Source organism: Anomaloglossus baeobatrachus, chromosome 5, assembly GCF_048569485.1.
Source record: "Anomaloglossus baeobatrachus isolate aAnoBae1 chromosome 5, aAnoBae1.hap1, whole genome shotgun sequence".
Taxonomy (NCBI): domain Eukaryota; kingdom Metazoa; phylum Chordata; class Amphibia; order Anura; family Aromobatidae; genus Anomaloglossus; species Anomaloglossus baeobatrachus.
Window position 1 is genome coordinate 111151394 of NC_134357.1, and position 17987 is coordinate 111169380.

The 17987-nt window shown below is 48.1% G+C and overlaps 1 protein-coding gene across 1 annotated transcript in view; it reads left to right on the top strand.

Moving 5' to 3' along the window:
- TBC1D12 (TBC1 domain family member 12) overlaps positions 1–17987 on the top strand; it is a 148132-nt gene that overhangs the window by 48523 nt on the left and 81622 nt on the right. Inside the window, exon 3 of the mRNA XM_075348763.1 lies at positions 9113–9169. Within this exon, the coding sequence (XP_075204878.1) occupies positions 9113–9169 (57 nt within the window). The remainder of the gene's footprint in view (positions 1–9112; positions 9170–17987) is intronic.

The window sequence follows — 17987 nt, forward strand, 5'->3', positions numbered from 1 at the left end:
AATTTGCATATCCAGCCCTGTCCCCGGTTTTGATTGACAGCACATGCTTTCTCACAATGATCACTACCTAGACTCAAATCCTTCATCCTCTGCACTGACAATGAAGGATCCGGAGGTGTAGCAGGCGGCTTCAGAGAGAAGTCTGAGATGAGAGGCCTCTGCCGCCCTGAGTGGGCGCCCCCTGCATCTGCCGCCCTGAGTGGGCGCCCCCTGCATCTGCCGCCCTGAGTGGGCGCCCCCTGCATCTGCCGCCCTGAGTGGGCGCCCCCTGCATCTGCCGCCCTGAGTGGGCGCCCCCTGCATCTGCCGCCCTGAGTGGGCGCCCCCTGCATCTGCCGCCCTGAGTGGGCGCCCCCTGCATCTGCCGCCCTGAGTGGGCGCCCCCTGCATCTGCCGCCCTGAGTGGGCGCCCCCTGCATCTGCCGCCCTGAGTGGGCGCCCCCTGCATCTGCCGCCCTGAGTGGGCGCCCCCTGCATCTGCCGCCCTGAGTGGGCGCCCCCTGCATCTGCCGCCCTGAGTGGGCGCCCCCTGCATCTGCCGCCCTGAGTGGGCGCCCCCTGCATCTGCCGCCCTGAGTGGGCGCCCCCTGCATCTGCCGCCCTGAGTGGGCGCCCCCTGCATCTGCCGCCCTGAGTGGGCGCCCCCTGCATCTGCCGCCCTGAGTGGGCGCCCCCTGCATCTGCCGCCCTGAGTGGGCGCCCCCTGCATCTGCCGCCTTGAGTGGGCGCCCCCGCATCTGCCGCCCTGAGCTCATCCAGTGTCAGTGCTCAGGAGCAGGGAGTTGACTGCTAGCTGTAATAGCATGCGCTGCCAATCAATATCGGGGGCAGTGCTGGAAATGCAAAAGTGGCCATGTCAAGGGTGCACCAAAGCGCCCTTAGTAGCAGATAATGAAAAGTGAATATAGCTTCAATTACAACACTAAAATGGTTACTAGTAGGTGCTAAGTCCACTATGTAAATGTTTCGGTAGCTGAATTAGCATTTTGGGGGGGTGACACTCTTAAGAGATAATTTGCATATTGATTCCCTTTATAACAGTTAATAGCACTTTATAATGGCTTGCTGTCCATGCATTTCTGCAGTCAGGAGCTGGCAGCTGTGCCCGCTCAGTCGTAGGAATGTGCTTTACCAATCTCATTTAGATATGAATGACTAAAGATATCAGCTTATGGAAACTGTGATGGGGCTAATGCGGCTGAACGACTCCTACCCCTGACTGTATGGGCCCCCTCTATTGGACACTATCTGTGCTGTTCCTCCTGTTGTACACTGATACACCGTCTCTCCGCTGCTTCTTGTGGAGTTTGGTAAGGAGATGAGTGAGAATTTTGGAATGTGTGAGGAGTGGGAGAGGCATCTCAAGTATCCCAGAGCCGGTCCTTTTAAACCTCTTCAAAGAGACAGATGCTCCGAGCTTTCCTACGCACCCATATATAACAAATAACAATTTCCATAGGGATTACATTTAGTGTGCCCCTTTAAATAGTTAAGGAGCATAAAGCATACTCAAAGACAATAAAAACCGGAGAAACAAGAGTATAATGCTTGCAAAAATGATTTTATTGATTACTGTGGCAAATTCAATTAAAAAACCCCCAAGGGGTTAAAAGAGAGAAAGTGGAGAGAGAACGTGAAAAGGGGCCCAGAAACAATGGTTAAAAGCCAATCAAAAGGTATACAGAAATGTCCGAAAAGTACAGGGACAATAAATACAATGAAATTGCACAAAGCCCAAATAAATAAGTCAAATAACGGACAAAATTGGAATAAATAACATATATAAAGTGCCTGTGTGTTAAGAAAGATGTAAACAAAGATTGGATGTGAGTGCCAGAGCTAAAGTGCTCATAGTGTAACCGGCGCCTCAAAATAAAGGTGCACAGACCAGTATTCTCAAAGGTCTCAAAACACAAATACAGGCATCAATATAGATCAGCAAACCATGGATCCTGGGACCAAAGAAAACACCCTACGTGCGTTTCACATGAGTGAGGTAACCACCAGCTTCATCAGGGGAAGAAAAGATGAGGCGCCGGTTACACTATGAGCACTTTAGCTCTGGCACTCACATCCAGTCTTTGTTTACATCTTTCTTAACACACAGGCACTTTATATATGTTATTTATTCCAATTTTGTCCGTTATTTGACTTATTTATTTGGGCTTTGTGCAATTTCATTGTATTTATTGTCCCTGTACTTTTCGGACATTTCTGTATACCTTTTGATTGGCTTTTAACCATTGTTTCTGGGCCCCTTTTCACATTCTCTCTCTACTTTCTTTCTTTTAACCCCTTGGGGGTTTTTTAATTGCCACAGTAATCAATAAAATCATTTTTGCAAGCATTATACTCTTGTTTCTCCGGTTTTTATTACCCATATATAACAGTATCAGGGGACCTTGTCTCCTTTTTACTCAATGTCCAAAATAACCCTATGTACAAATCTGCAAAGATATGAGGAGGATTACCTCTGCTTGGAGTCAGGTTTTTTTTTCTTCACTTTTATTTGCGGGGATAATGAGGAAATACAGTCACGTTCAGTGAAAAGACGTTCTCACCTATCCTCGGGGTGCGTTATTGATCATTGGGAGTCTGAGCGCTGCATATGTACCAATCAACAGAATGGGGAATTTTTTTCCCCTGTCCCATGAATGGCAGTGCGCAATCCTGAACTCCACTCCAGTCCTCATCCATTTCCTATGGGGCTGCCGACCTCTACGCTCGGCTTTATGAGAGCCCCATAGAAAATTAGTGGTGCAACCGTCCAGCATTTGATTTGCTGCCCCATTTTGGAACTTGGATAAAAAATTCCACGATTCTGTCAATTTTTGCAGGTCCCAGTGGTCTGACCCCACCGATCAGTATATGATCACCTAGTCACATGTTTTCAACCTACAGTCTCCTTTAAATTGAAACACATAATAAACTATGAATCGGTGTAACTTTTTTCTGATTGTGATCCATCTATAATTCCTTGAAATCCCATTCATTCATTCATTCATTTCATTTTATTCATTTATATAGCGCTATTAATTCCACAGCGCTTTACATACATTGGCAATACTGTCCCCATTGGGGCTCACAATCTAGAGTCCCTATATGTATGTTTTTGGAGTGTGGGAGGAAACCGGAGAACCCGGAGGAAACCCACGCAAACACGGGGAGAACATACAAACTCTTTGCAGATGGTGTCCTTGGTGGGATTTGAACCCAGGACCCCAGCGCTGCAAGACTGCAGTGCTAACCACTGAGCCACCGTGCCGCCCATTGATCTTGTTTCATGCTCCACATGTCTTGGTTTGAAAAGATTACAGAATGTGTAAAAACACTTTAAGGCTATGTGCGCACGTCGCGTAAAAACATGCAGTTACGCTGCGCTTAGTTGCGCAGCGTAACTGCATGCGTCCTGCGTCCCCTGCACAGTCTATGGAGACTGTGCAGGGGCCGTGCGCACGTGGCGTTTAAGAGCGCAGCGCTTCGGCTACTGCCGAAGCGCTGCGCAAAAAGAAGTGACATGTCACTTCTTTCCTGCGCTTTGCCGGCAGCTCCTGCACGGTCTATGGCAGGAGCTGCAGGCAGAGCGCATGGAATCGGCGCTCACTACGGACATTTCTGCAGCGATCTAAAGCGCACATGTGCTCTTCAGATCGCTGCAGAAATTTCTGCAGGGCTTGTACGCAACGTGCGCACATAGCCTAAGGCTACATGCGCATGCTGCGTTTTTTGCTGTGTTTTTTGCTGCAGTTTTTGTTGTCAGAACTTTCTGACATTTGACTTCCCAGCAAAGTCTATGAGAAGTCAGATTTGCTATGCGCACATTGCAGTTTGTCAGCATTTTATATGTCAAGTTTGTGACAAATAAAATGTAGCATGTTCATTCTTCCTGCATTTTTGTCAACATTTGTCACAAAAACACACGTTGTGAAAAACGCACCAAAAATGCACCGAAAACGCACCTACAATTACAAGCATTTTTTGTGACATTTCCAGGCTCTCTCTGACAAGGTGCAGTTTTGGCTGCAGTTTGTGAACACAAAAAGATGGAGCATGTAGCCTAAGGCAGGCATGTCAAACTCCAATACATAGAGGGCCAAAATGTAAAACTTGAACAAAGTTGTGGGACAACCTAGTTGCGGGCCCCACATAGTCCTCCATACAGATTAATGAACCCCTGAATAGTCTTCCATACAGAATAATGTGCCCCCTCCCCATAGTCCTCCATACAGAATAATGGGCCCCACATAGTCCTCCATACAGAATAATGGGCCCCACATAGTCCTCCATACAGAATAATGGGCCCCACATAGTCCTCCATACAGAATAATGGGCCCCACATAGTCCTCCATACAGAATAATGGGCCCCACATAGTCCTCCATACAGAATAATGGGCCCCACATAGTCCTCCATACAGAATAATGGGCCCCACATAGTCCTCCATACAGAATAATGGGCCCCACATAGTCCTCCATACAGAATAATGGGCCCCACATAGTCCTCCATACAGAATAATGGGCCCCACATAGTCCTCCATACAGAATGGGCCCCACATAGTCCTCCATACAGAATAATGGACCCCACATAGTCCTCCATACAGAATAATGGGCCCCACATAGTCCTCCATACAGAATAATGGACCCCACATAGTCCTCCATACAGAATAATGGACCCCACATAGTCCTCCATACAGAATAATGGGCCCCACATAGTCCTCCATACAGAATAATGGGCCCCACATAGTCCTCCATACAGAATAATGGGCCCCACATAGTCCTCCATACAGAATAATGGGCCCCACATAGCCCTCCATACAGAATAATAGGCCCCACATAGTCCTCCATACAGAATAATGGGCCCCACATAGCCCACCATACAGAATAATGGGCCCCACATAGTTCTCCATACAGAATAATGGGCCCCACATAGTCCTCCATACAGAATAATGGACCCCACATACCCCTCCATACAGAATAGTGGGCCCACATAGTTCTCCATACAGAATAATGGGCCCCACATAATTCTCCATACAGAATAATGGACCCCACATAGCCCTCCATACAGAATAATGGGCCCCACATAGTCCTCCATACAGAATAATGGGCCCCATATAGCCCTCCATACAGGATAATGGGCCCCACATAGTTCTCCATACAGAATAATGGGCCCCACATAGTTCTCCATACAGAATAATGTACCCCACATACCCCTCCATACAGAAAAATGGGCCCCACATAGTTCTCCATACAGAATAATGGGCCCCACATAGTTCTCCATACAGAATAATGGGCCCCACATAGTCCACCATACAGAATAATGGGCCCCACATAGTTCTCCATACAGAATAATGGGCCCCACATAGTCCTCCATACAGAATAATGGACCCCACATAGTTCTCCATACAGAATAATGGGCCCCATATAGCCCTCCATACAGAATAATGGGCCCCACATAATTCTCCATACAGAATAATGGGCCCCATATAGCCCTCCATACAGAATAATGGGCCCCATATAGCCCTCCATACAGAATAATGGGCCCCACATAGTCCTCCATACAGAATAATGGGCCCACATAGTTCTCCATACAGAATAATGGGCCCCACATAGTTCTCCATACAGAATAATGGGCCCCACATAGTCCTCCTTACAGAATAATGGGCCCCACATAGTTCTCCATACAGAATAATGGGCCCCACATAGTTCTCCATACAGAATAATGGGCCCCACATAGTTCTCCATACAGAATAATGGGCCCACATAGTTCTCCATACCGAATAATGGGCCCCACATAGTCCTCCATACAGAATAATGGGCCCCACATAGTTCTCCATACAGAATAATGGGCCCCACATAGTCCTCCATACAGAATAATGGGCCCCACATAGTCCTCCATACAGAATAATGGGTCCACATAGTCCTCCATACAGAATAATGGGTCCACATAGTCCTCCATACAGAATAATGGGCCCCACATAGTTCTCCATACAGAATAATGGGCCCCACATAGTTCTCCATACAGAATAATGGGCCCCACATAGTCCTCCATACAGAATAATGGGCCCCACATAGTTCTCCATTCAGAATAATGGGCCCCACATAGTTCTCCATACAGAATAATGGGCCCCACATAGTCCTCCATACAGAATAATGGGCCCCACATAGTCCTCCATACAGAATAATGGGCCCCACATAGCCCTCCATACAGAATAATAGGCCCCACATAGTCCTCCATACAGAATAATGGGCCCCACATAGTTCTCCATACAGAATAATGGGCCCCACATAGTCCTCCATACAGAATAATGGGCCCCACATAGTTCTCCATACAGAATAATGGGCCCCACATAGTTCTCCATACAGAATAATGGGCCCCACATAGTTCTCCATACAGAATAATGGGCCCCACATAGTCCTCCATACAGAATAATGGGCCCCACATAGTTCTCCATACAGAATAATGGGCCCCACATAGTCCTCCATACAGAATAATGGGCCCCACATAGTCCTCCATACAGAATAATGGGCCCCACATAGTTCTCCATACAGAATAATGGGCCCCACATAGTTCTCCATACAGAATAATGGGCCCCACATAGTTCTCCATACAGAATAATGGGCCCCACATAGTTCTCCATACAGAATAATGGGCCCCACATAGTTCTCCATACAGAATAATGGGCCCCACATAGTTCTCCATACAGAATAATGGGCCCCACATAGTTCTCCATACAGAATAATGGGCCCACATAGTTCTCCATACAGAATAATGGGCCCCACATAGTCCTCCATACAGAATAATGGGCCCCACATAGTCCTCCATACAGAATAATGGGCCCCACATAGTTCTCCATACAGAATAATGGGCCCCACATAGTCCTCCATACAGAATAATGGGCCCCACATAGTTCTCCATACAGAATAATGGGCCCACATAGTCCTCCATACAGAATAATGGGCCCCACATAGCCCTCCATACAGAATAATGGGCCCCACATAGTTCTCCATACAGAATAATGGGCCCCACATAGCCCACCATACAGAATAATGGGCCCCACATAGTTCTCCATACAGAATAATGGGCCCCACATAGTCCTCCATACAGAATAATGGGCCCCACATAGTTCTCCATACAGAATAATGGGCCCCACATAGTTCTCCATACAGAATAATGGGCCCCACATAGCCCACCATACAGAATAATGGGCCCCACATAGTTCTCCATACAGAATAATGGGCCCCACATAGTCCTTCATACAGAATAATGGGCCCCACATAGTTCTCCATACAGAATAATGGGCCCCACATAGTTCTCCATACAGAATAATGGGCCCCACATAGTTCTCCATACAGAATAATGGGCCCCACATAGTTCTCCATACAGAATAATGGGCCCCACATAGTCCTCCATACAGAATAATGGGCCCCACATAGTCCTCCATACAGAATAATGGGCCCCACATAGTTCTCCATACAGAATAATGGGCCCCACATAGTCCTCTATACAGAATAATGGGCCCCACATAGTCCCCCATACAGAATAATGGGCCCCACATAGTTCTCCATACAGAATAATGGGCCCCACATAGTTCTCCATACAGAATAATGGGCCCCACATAGTCCTCCATACAGAATAATGGGCCCCACATAGTTCTCCATACAGAATAATGGGCCCCACATAGTTCTCCATACAGAATAATGGGCCCCACATAGTTCTCCATACAGAATAATGGGCCCCACATAGTTCTCCATACAGAATAATGGGCCCCACATAGTCCTCCATACAGAATAATGGGCCCCACATAGTTCTCCATACAGAATAATGGGCCCACATAGTCCTCCATACAGAATAATGGGCCCCACATAGCCCTCCATACAGAATAATGGGCCCCACATAGTTCTCCATACAGAATAATGGGCCCCACATAGTCCTCCATACAGAATAATGGGCCCCACATAGCCCACCATACAGAATAATGGGCCCCACATAGTTCTCCATACAGAATAATGGGCCCCACATAGTCCTCCATACAGAATAATGGGCCCCACATAGTTCTCCATACAGAATAATGGGGCCACATAGTCCTCCATACAGAATAATGGGCCCCACATAGCCCTCCATACAGAATAATGGGCCCCACATAGTTCTCCATACAGAATAATGGGCCCCACATAGTTCTCCATACAGAATAATGGGCCCCACATAGTCCTCCATACAGAATAATGGGCCCCACATAGCCCACCATACAGAATAATGGGCCCCACATAGTTCTCCATACAGAATAATGGGCCCCACATAGTCCTCCATACAGAATAATGGGCCCCACATAGTTCTCCATACAGAATAATGGGGCCACATAGTCCTCCATGTACTACGTTTGGGTGTCCGCCTGCAGAAAATGTATATGCCTGAAAATGGAGCAAGACAGAGCACACGCTTCCGGAGTCTGCTCCATTATAGTCATTGGCCCTGTCGGCGCATGCGTCTGAAGCACATTTTGCAGGGTGGGGGAGGGGCGGTTCGGACGGATGCCCCGACGGGACACTGAAAGTATGTAAAAGCGCAATGTGACAGGGGCCTGGTTAGTGGTCCCCAACCTGTAGCTTGGGAGCCACATGTGGCTTGCTGGCCTGTGATGTGTGGCTCGCGGCTGTCTGCCTGCTGGATGCATAAGCAACAAACAACTATGAAGAGCAGGTCTCCAAATGGTGACTTTTGTGTGTAGCTCCACATACAAGAGCAGGTCTGAATGGGGGTAGGCTGGGATCCCCTGGATCATGGTATACTGCCTTGGTGGGCTTTGGCTGTCAATATACCGGTAATGGGGCCTCTGGGTGGGAGATAGATGGGGCTTGTGACCCTCTCTGAGCTGAATGTGGCTCTCAATGTCATGAAGGTTGGGGATCTCTGGTCTAGGTGAGGAGGATACCCCCAGGACATGCAGGGAGACAAGGCTGGCGCTGTATGAGGATTTGGGGTAGATCTGTTTGTTGATTATTTGTGACTTGTTGTTTGGGCTCGTGATGTTTATTATCACAGATGACATTGATTGCGCTTTCTTCCCCTCCTCCATGTTCGCTGTCACTAAGCCTTCTTTTCTGTTTTTCTCATTAGGATGACGGCTCTGGCAGTCTCTCTTCAGTCTCCACGCCAAATCTATTAAACACCGGGGTATGGAATTAATCTCTTCATTTCCTATTTACTGTTTGCTCCATGCATGTGTGACCGTGAGGTCTTGTGCGTGTTTATTGCAGCCGCTGTGCGTCCTAACCAGCGTACCGTACATACCCGCTCTCTCCTTCCTTGCTCTGATCACTTCACTCTCCAAAAAGTGACTTTTTTGTGCAACTTTGAGCTTTGCATAAACATTGCACTATTTCAGACATTTTATTTTTACAAGAGTTCTATGCAAAACTGGTTAATCAAGGCCTTGGAGTATTCTTTATTCCTATGACAACACTTCCTGTCACTGCACAATGGTAGTGTGGATTGAAATCATGACTAGCCTAGGGAAATTGCATACGTGTTTCCAGGGATTTTTTTTTTAAAGATTTATCAGCTCTTCTGACTCGACTGTGTTAATAATTACTCACATTTCCTATGTTTTAGCACCTTTTCTTTGAACTCTGTATTGTGCTGTCCTCAGTTATTCCACTTGTACGTTCATGAATAAATGAACCATTCAGTTTCCTTTGACAATGAAAGCCGTAATGCTGTGACTGATCCATGATCTGAGGCCTGCTGCCGCACATTGGCCGCAGTACGGGGCCACCCCGCACTGCTACGGGGCCGCCCCGCACTGCTACGGGGCCGCCCCGCACTGCTACGGGGACCGCCCCGCGCTCCTACGGGGGCCGCCCTGCGCTCCTACGGGGGCCGCCCCGCGCTGATGTCTATGGGGTGAAGCTTGACATGAAGTTGCATTGCAGCTTATCATCGTCATCAGTGGGGTTGCATTTCGCCCCACAGCACAGTAAGACATAAGGGGAGCAGAAATGCCATCCCTGTTAGATTTTGGGTTGCAAGTTGCACAGTTTCCCCCTTAGGTTTCAGTATAACAGTTTGGGTTTTTTGTTTTTTTACAGCCTAATCCCTTCTCTAAAATACTAACATCACAGCAAGTCACATCACTGGTTCAGATGACTTATTTCCGTATTTTTCGGACTATAAGACGCACCTGAACATAAGACGCACCCTGGTTTTAGAGGAGGAAAATAGGAAAATAAAATTTTAACCAAAAAATATGGTCATGACACACTGTTATGGGGCGAGGATCTGCTGCTGACACTGTTATGTGGGTAATGTCCCCAAATTCTCTACTAAGGTACCCCATTCTGATAAGGATCCTCCTGCCTTGTATATGATCCTGCTAATATACCCCCCCATCCTGCTAATAATATACCCCCCATCCATCCTGCTAATAATATACCTTCCATCCATCCTGCTCATGATATACCCCCATCCATCCTGCTCATGAAATACCCCCATCCATCCTGCTCATGAAATACCCCCATCCATCCTGCTCATGAAATACCCCCATCCATCCTGCTCATGAAATACTCCCATCCATCCTGCTCATGAAATACCCCCATCCATCCTGCTCATGAAATGCCCCCATCCATCCTGCTCATGAAATACCCCCATCCATCCTGCTCATGAAATACCCCCATCCATCCTGCTCATGAAATACTCCCATCCATCCTGCTCATGAAATACCCCCATCCATCCTGCTCATGAAATACCCCCATCCATCCTGCTCATGAAATACCCCCATCCATCCTGCTCATGAAATGCCCCCATCCATCCTGCTCATGAAATACCCCCATCCATCCTGCTCATGAAATACCCCCATCCATCCTGCTCATGAAATACTCCCATCCATCCTGCTCATGAAATACCCCCATCCATCCTGCTCATAAAATACCCCCATCCATCCTGCTCATAAAATACCCCCATCCATCCTGCTCATGAAATACCCCCATCCATCCTGCTCATGATATGCCCCCATCCATCCTGCTCATGATATAGCCCCATCCTGGTAAATGGCGTGTATCCTGTGGCACAGGAAAAAAAAATATAAACGTTTATACTTACCCTTCCTCACTCCCTGAAGCACCGATCTCTGTCTCAGCTGCAGCGCCGCTGTGTGGAGCCGTCACCGTGTGTGGAGCAGTCACCGTGTGTGGAGCCGTCACCGTTGTCTGCAGCATCGCGTCTTCCTGTCTGTGCCGGCGGTCAGCTGATCTGGACACTAGCGGCGCGCACCGCAATAACGTCATCGCTGTGCGCGCCGCTAGTCCACCAGCTAGTGTCCAGATCAGCTGACCGCCGGCACAGACAGGAAGACGCGATGCTGCAGGGGGGCGGCTCCACACACGGTGACGGGTGAGTACACTGATTCACTGCACCCCGCGCTGATAATGATGCACGGGGGGCAGTGAATACAGCCGCACATGATCACTCCAGGCTGTAGTTGCCAGGGGTGATCACGGCCGGCTGTTAATTATGCACACCCCCCCTTCCCGCCCATCACCCCGCCCACCTGTCAGCGCCGGTTTCGCTGAGAGATGATGGGCGGGAGGATGGGCGTGCATATGTAATGAGCGGGCCCACGTGGTCACGGCAGGCTGCTGCAGGCTGCTACAGCCTGCTGGTGCCGCCGATGACCCGCTCCACCGCGGCACCCTCATTCCCCGCACCCGCAACCTTATAGTCAGACCATAAGACGCACCCCCCACTTTCCCCCAACATTTGGGGGGAAAAAAGTGCGTCTTATGGTCCGAAAAATACGGTACTGAACAGGTCTGGGCCTGAGAGCCAAAATGTATTCATATTTTTTTTCAAAGTAGTAACAGGAATGGCAAGAACCTGTAGTAGACTCATTGCTATCACCAGCATTTTCTTACACAGGAGAATGGCCATGCCTTCTTTAAAGGGACTTTGTCACCAGGTTTTTGCTCCCCATCTGAGAGCAGCATAATGTAGAGGCAGAGACCCTGATTCCAGTGATGTGTCACTTACTGAGCTGTTTGTGGCCATTTTGACAAAATCAATGCTTTCTCTGCTGCAGACCTAGCAGTTATACAGAGCTGATGAATATGCTGGACTACCTGCAGCACACCAATAAGTCTTGTAATGATAATCTACTGCTCATTAAACAGTCAAAACTACACTTAGCAGTCCAGTAAGTGACACATCGCTGGAATCAGGATCTCTGCCCCTATGTTATGCTGCTCTCAGATTAGGTGGCAAACACCTGGTGACAGATTCCCTTTAAATGCAAGGTGATGATGTATGCGGTGCTGTGGAGGATTCCTGAGAGTGGGATGTAATGGCGCTGGGTCTGTGCGTCATAGGATATATTTACAGCACATTTATATTGTGCAAATTGTTCTCCTGACAAAAAGATGAATAACTGTAACAAGTGTACAGCGGGTATGAGCCGTCCCATCCAAGTAAGTGTGAAGATCAGTGAAGAAAAGCTGGAAAATAACACAGGAATGCCTGGCTATAGCTAATCTGATATCCGTAGTGATGAGCGAGCACTGCCATGCCCGGGTCTTAAGAGCAGTGGGATGCTCGGATGGGCACGACTCGAGTACCCGAGTATAACGGAGGACCATGGGGGACTTGAGCATCTTTCCTTAAGATTTCCTGGAAAAATGCTTGAGTCCCCATTGACTTCCATTATACTCAGGTGCTTGAGTCTCGCCCATCCGAGCGTCCGACTGCTCCTTACAAGTACCGAGCTCCCAGGCATGGTAGTGCTCGCTCATCCCTACTTATCAGGAAATTAGGGCTAGACGTTTACAGTCCCAGGATTTATGGGTGAGGGAACGAGTCCTGAACAAAGTGAATCGCCTGTCCACCAGATGTGTGACTGTATGACCCCAAGGCCTGCGTGCTGTGTTCACCCCCCCCCCCCCCCCCCCCCACGGATAGAGCAGTGGTGTCACCTGCATTCATTGTCTATAGGACTGGTGGATGGCAGAGTACAGTATACTGAATGTGTAATCAGAAGTGTTGTGCGTGGTTCATGTCCCTTAGGTCTCATCCACATCTTTCTCAGATATATTGGATCCAAGCTTCATTAGTGTTTGTTCTTGGTTTCAGGGTTTCATCAGTGATATTCACGTGTGGGTAGGAAAAGCTTTCTTTATTTATTGCAATGCTAATCACACAGCACTTGTGCACTGAAGCCATGTGTGCGCTGTTCGTGAGTTTGATGCGGACCCATAGACTTTTATAGGTGATTTTGATCTGTGACATGACTCACACGGTCTGCAAAGTAACACCGGTATGTGACCATCGCTACAGACTATACTAGGTATGTTATATACGTGCAAAACACTGATAGGACATGTACATGAAAAATAGTCTGAATTAGGCCTTAAAGGGGGTTGTCCACTACCCAGCCACCCCTTCTGGATCCCTCGGTTTCCTCCCAGTAAGATCACACTTCTTCTATACTCCTCTCCGCTGCCATTGACGTTCCAGCGGATTTGGCACAGGTTCTCCTGGGGCTCGAGTGACATACCGAGCCCTGCGGCCAGTCAGCGTTTCTGGAGGAAGTATGTGCTGCGGCTGACCACCTGCCTCCTGATGTCAATCATTTCCGTCTCTTACCAGAAAGCTCTACATTTTTGCAGCCAATGAAAGGGGTCTTCTATAATAAGGCTATTCCTGTAAAAATCAGGCTTGCACGAGAAGCAGAACGGGGAGCTTTTTCTGCTCCATTTATTCCCATCGAGGATAAAACGTCCCCATTCTACAGAGAGGTTCCAGCAGATGGACCGCCCGCAGATCACTGTTCTCATCTATCCTGATACCCTGTGCATAGCTGAAAAGTTTTCACTGATCATCCCCTTTAATACTTCAGCGAGTTTTCAGCAGCTGCACAGTGACCTCTGCAGACCATCAGACCGTCTGTGCTGGGGCCATGGAAATGTGCTATCCTCACTCCAAAGGCAATGCAATGTTTGGTGTTGTCAAAGATGTCTGACAAAGCCTCTCCTCGCCCTCCAGGCTGATAATACATGCACAAACCTTTATACCAATCTCCACAACATTGCAACAGAGCTAAAGATGCCCATACACCGCCGCCCGGTCAGCCATACATACGCACCGTTCACCCTAGCATGTAAATGCGCTCATCACTTATCTCCTGTAAGAGCATGGGATCAGGCATGCTGAAATGCAACATGCTCAATCCTCCTTTCCCCATCATTATATTTTTGGGAAGTGTCTGGAGGCCCTGATACACAGAAGAGCATGTGTCCCATACACTTCCCTAGTTGTCCTCTATCTGTGAAATGGTCACCATTGTAGCCTTTTCTTCCTCACTTTTGGAGGAGCACTTTCTCCTACATACCAGGGATTTTCCTGGCTAATTCCTATAAAGTGGAGCTGCAGCTGGGGCCTGACTCATAGACGTGATCCTGGCAAGCAGCGAGTGTGAATCCTCCTGTGATACCGCCGCAGTGACCTCATCCCAGCCTGAATATGTCATGGGGAGGGGCCGCGCCACCTTGTGACCCTTTGGCTGCCTCTGTAATGGCATCATTCTGATAAGTGGGGACATCATATTTGTGTTGCCAGGAGCACGGAGAGGAATGGAGCCGTGATTTATACAAAAAGAAGAAACCGCGTCCAAGGACATTGCAGAAGGCAGCAGACCGCCCGGATGTTAATTATGTCATCCACAACACATGGACCATCTCTGATCAAGTCACACTATACCCGGCCACTCTGCTGACATGAATACACTGCTGGAGCATCTCTTATAGCCCCGCCATTCCTCTGCTATTCCTCCTGGCATTAAGTCACAACGGGCTGTTACAGTTCCCTTGTCACGTTTTGTTTTTTGCCCATGTTTGGTTTTTGAGGGAGAATCTGTCAGTAGGTTTTTGCTATGTAATGAGGACAGTATGCAGTAGGGGTTAAGACACTGTTTTCAGGGATGTCACTTATCCTGTGTTCCAAGCATGGAGTGTTCCAAGCATGGAGTGTTCCATCAGCAGCAGATCTCTGCCTGGTCCCAATTAAATTAAGTGATGCTTCACTGGAATCATGGTCTCTTTTTTTCCTATTTTGTTTGCTCTGAGAGGAAACAAAAATCTGGTGACGGAATTCCTTTACAGCCCCCTCATACACATTAACCGAACGTCTGCAGAACGTGTCGATATGGATGGATTTGTCCTACAGTCTCATGTATATGTGGTCATGTGATAATTTTAAAGTCATACTCGGAGGAGATAAAACAAAAAAAAAAATTCTACTGTCCCTGCCGTCATACACTATGAAGCGGAGCTGTCACTGCAGTTGTAGAATCTTGTAAATCAATAAAATGGTAGCTGCCCCTCACCCCTCCTGTATGGGACGCTACGTCACAACCAGTGGGGAGCGCTGTGCTGCAGCAGAGAATGGGGCGTGGCCCCGGCTCCATGCTCCTCCTACCTGCCGGTCCCTGATACTTGCTCCTATCTAATCTTAGAACAGGGGGCGTGGCCCTGGCTCCATGCTCCTCCTACCTGCCGGCCCCTGATACTTGCTTCTATCTAATCTTAGAACAGGGGGCGTGGCCCTGGCTCCATGCTCCTCCTACCTGCCGGCCCCTGTGATACTTGCTTCTATCCAGTCTTAGAACATGGGGCATGGCAGGTAGGAGGAGCATAGAGCCAGTGGCCCTGCCCCCTGTTCTGTGCTGCAGCACGGAGCTTTACACTGGTCTGTGCTGTAACATCCCATACGGGAGGGGCGAGGAGCAGCTACTATTTTATTGATTTACAAGTGATCTAAAGGTACTAGAACTGCAGTGGCCAGTTCAGCTTCATAGTGTTTGAGCAAGCATTGTTGACCTTAGGGAGATCAACATATCCACTGCGGAGACACCATCACGTGTTTCTCAACGCAGTGATTCTAGAGCAAAGCCCCCTGGGAAGTATGCAAATGAGAAAGCCGCGGAGACACCATCACATGTTTCTCAACGCTGGCAGGAAACTAGCCAGGTCTTTCACCGGGAAGGAACAACCACGGGAAGGGCAGTCTCCAGTCAAGGAAACCACCTATACCAAAACATGGTATCCATCCACAGACAGCCGTTTCGGGGTATTTGCCCCTCATCAGTGTGGAGTGGGAATCTGGCTAGTGGGGGCAGATTCCTACTCCACACTGATGAGGGGCAAATACCCCGAAACGGCTGTCTGTGGATGGATACCATGTTTTGGTATAGGTGGTTTCCTTGACTGGAGACTGCCCTTCCCGTGGTTGTTCCTTCCCGGTGAAAGACCTGGCTAGTTTCCTGCCAGCGTTGAGAAACATGTGATGGTGTCTCCGCGGCTTTCTCATTTTCATAGTGTTTGAGGGCAGGGATTGTACAATTTTTTTTTTTTTATTTATTTATTTTTTTTTTTTTTTTTTAAATCTCCTCGGAGTACCCCTTTAAGGAAGTGACAGCTGACGATTCCTAGATATCTGCAGTCTGTGAGCGGATCAAGGGGCAAAGCTTGGCTAGCAGACAGACTGCTATGGCACTTGTTTCCTTACATGCCATGCACTCTCTGTTCAGCTGAGTAAATGTGTTTCCATTGAGGACAACAGAGTACGCTGCTGCCAGACACTTATCTCTAGGGAAAACTAAAGGATTGGGTATTTTATTTCTGACTGCTCAGTCCTTCTCTTCCCAACATTCTGTTGGAGGAGAGTCAACACTTTCCTATGCACATTAGATGGACGGCCAGACCCTCCGAAACCACTTTGTTCAGCCGATCTTGTGTTTGGGGGCTTTTTTGGCTTTGTAACTTGCTACCTATGTGACATTAGTTGTGAAACATGCAACTTTCTCCTCCACATGATTCTTTTCTTTTTAGGCTATGTGCGCACGTAAAGACTAAATCAGCAAAAATACCTAAAATATAACCTTTAATAGTTTCTCTAAAAAGGGAAGGAGTACCTTACCTCTATATTATAAAAGCAATGTCTGCTGCAGAGACTGAAGTGCTCAACACCCTTCAACCACATAAAGGGATTAGTGCACCCTGCCACATGACATGTCAAGATGTTGTAAATGGTACAATCAGGTGTCACATCCGACCACATAGGTACACATTGGTTCTGCACAAAATGGCAATGCCCAGGGGTTATAAACAGTTGGTTCCACTTATAACATTGCCTGCATAACAATGCAACAATACCCCCTACTTGTTAAAGGGGACTAGTGCACATTAACAAACGGACATCCAGACACCTAACCTGATGTCCAGGTATCAGACCAAAACATGTACTCAAGGTTCAGATGAGACTTGACAGTGCTCTGAGATAACCATACATAGGGATCTCAAACATAGCAATGTCTAAAAATGTGGAAAAGGAACAGTCTCACCCGCTTTGGTGTGGCCTTTTTCCACAAGGGCAGCTTGTCCTCATTATAGGCGTCTCCACGGCCCCTCTTAAACTGGGCCTAGGATCCCTTAGGAGTAGACTAGCTGTCCCATCCCAGATTCTCCTCCTCCCGACGCGTTTCCTAATCTTTATTCATCAGGGGAGCTTGAAGAGATATAGGTTTCTAGTATGAAACCTCTCATGGGTTAACTAGAAAGAAAAAAACTGGACAATAGAGCAGAGGTTCCATATGCATAAATCCCCTATATGACTTTCCCTTAGCAAAGAAACCAGGAGAAGCAGACTTACCAAACGGTGACAGCACGAATCCTCTCAGCTGTACACCGCTGTCAGCAGTCACCATGTTTAAATAATCGTCGCTCTCCCGCCGACGTCTGATGTCACATCCGTAATTGCGCTCCCCGCTTCCGCCTAGCGCGGTGAAACGCATACATGGAACGCAAGTCCCTTAGGATGCGACTTCAGAACCTCCCGGCGCAATCATGACGTCTCCAAACTGAGGCGCATGACCAGGACGCATTAGCGTCCACAAAGCCCGCCCCTCCACAGAAAAGAAACAGTGCTCTGCAAATAACCTTATCGCGCATGT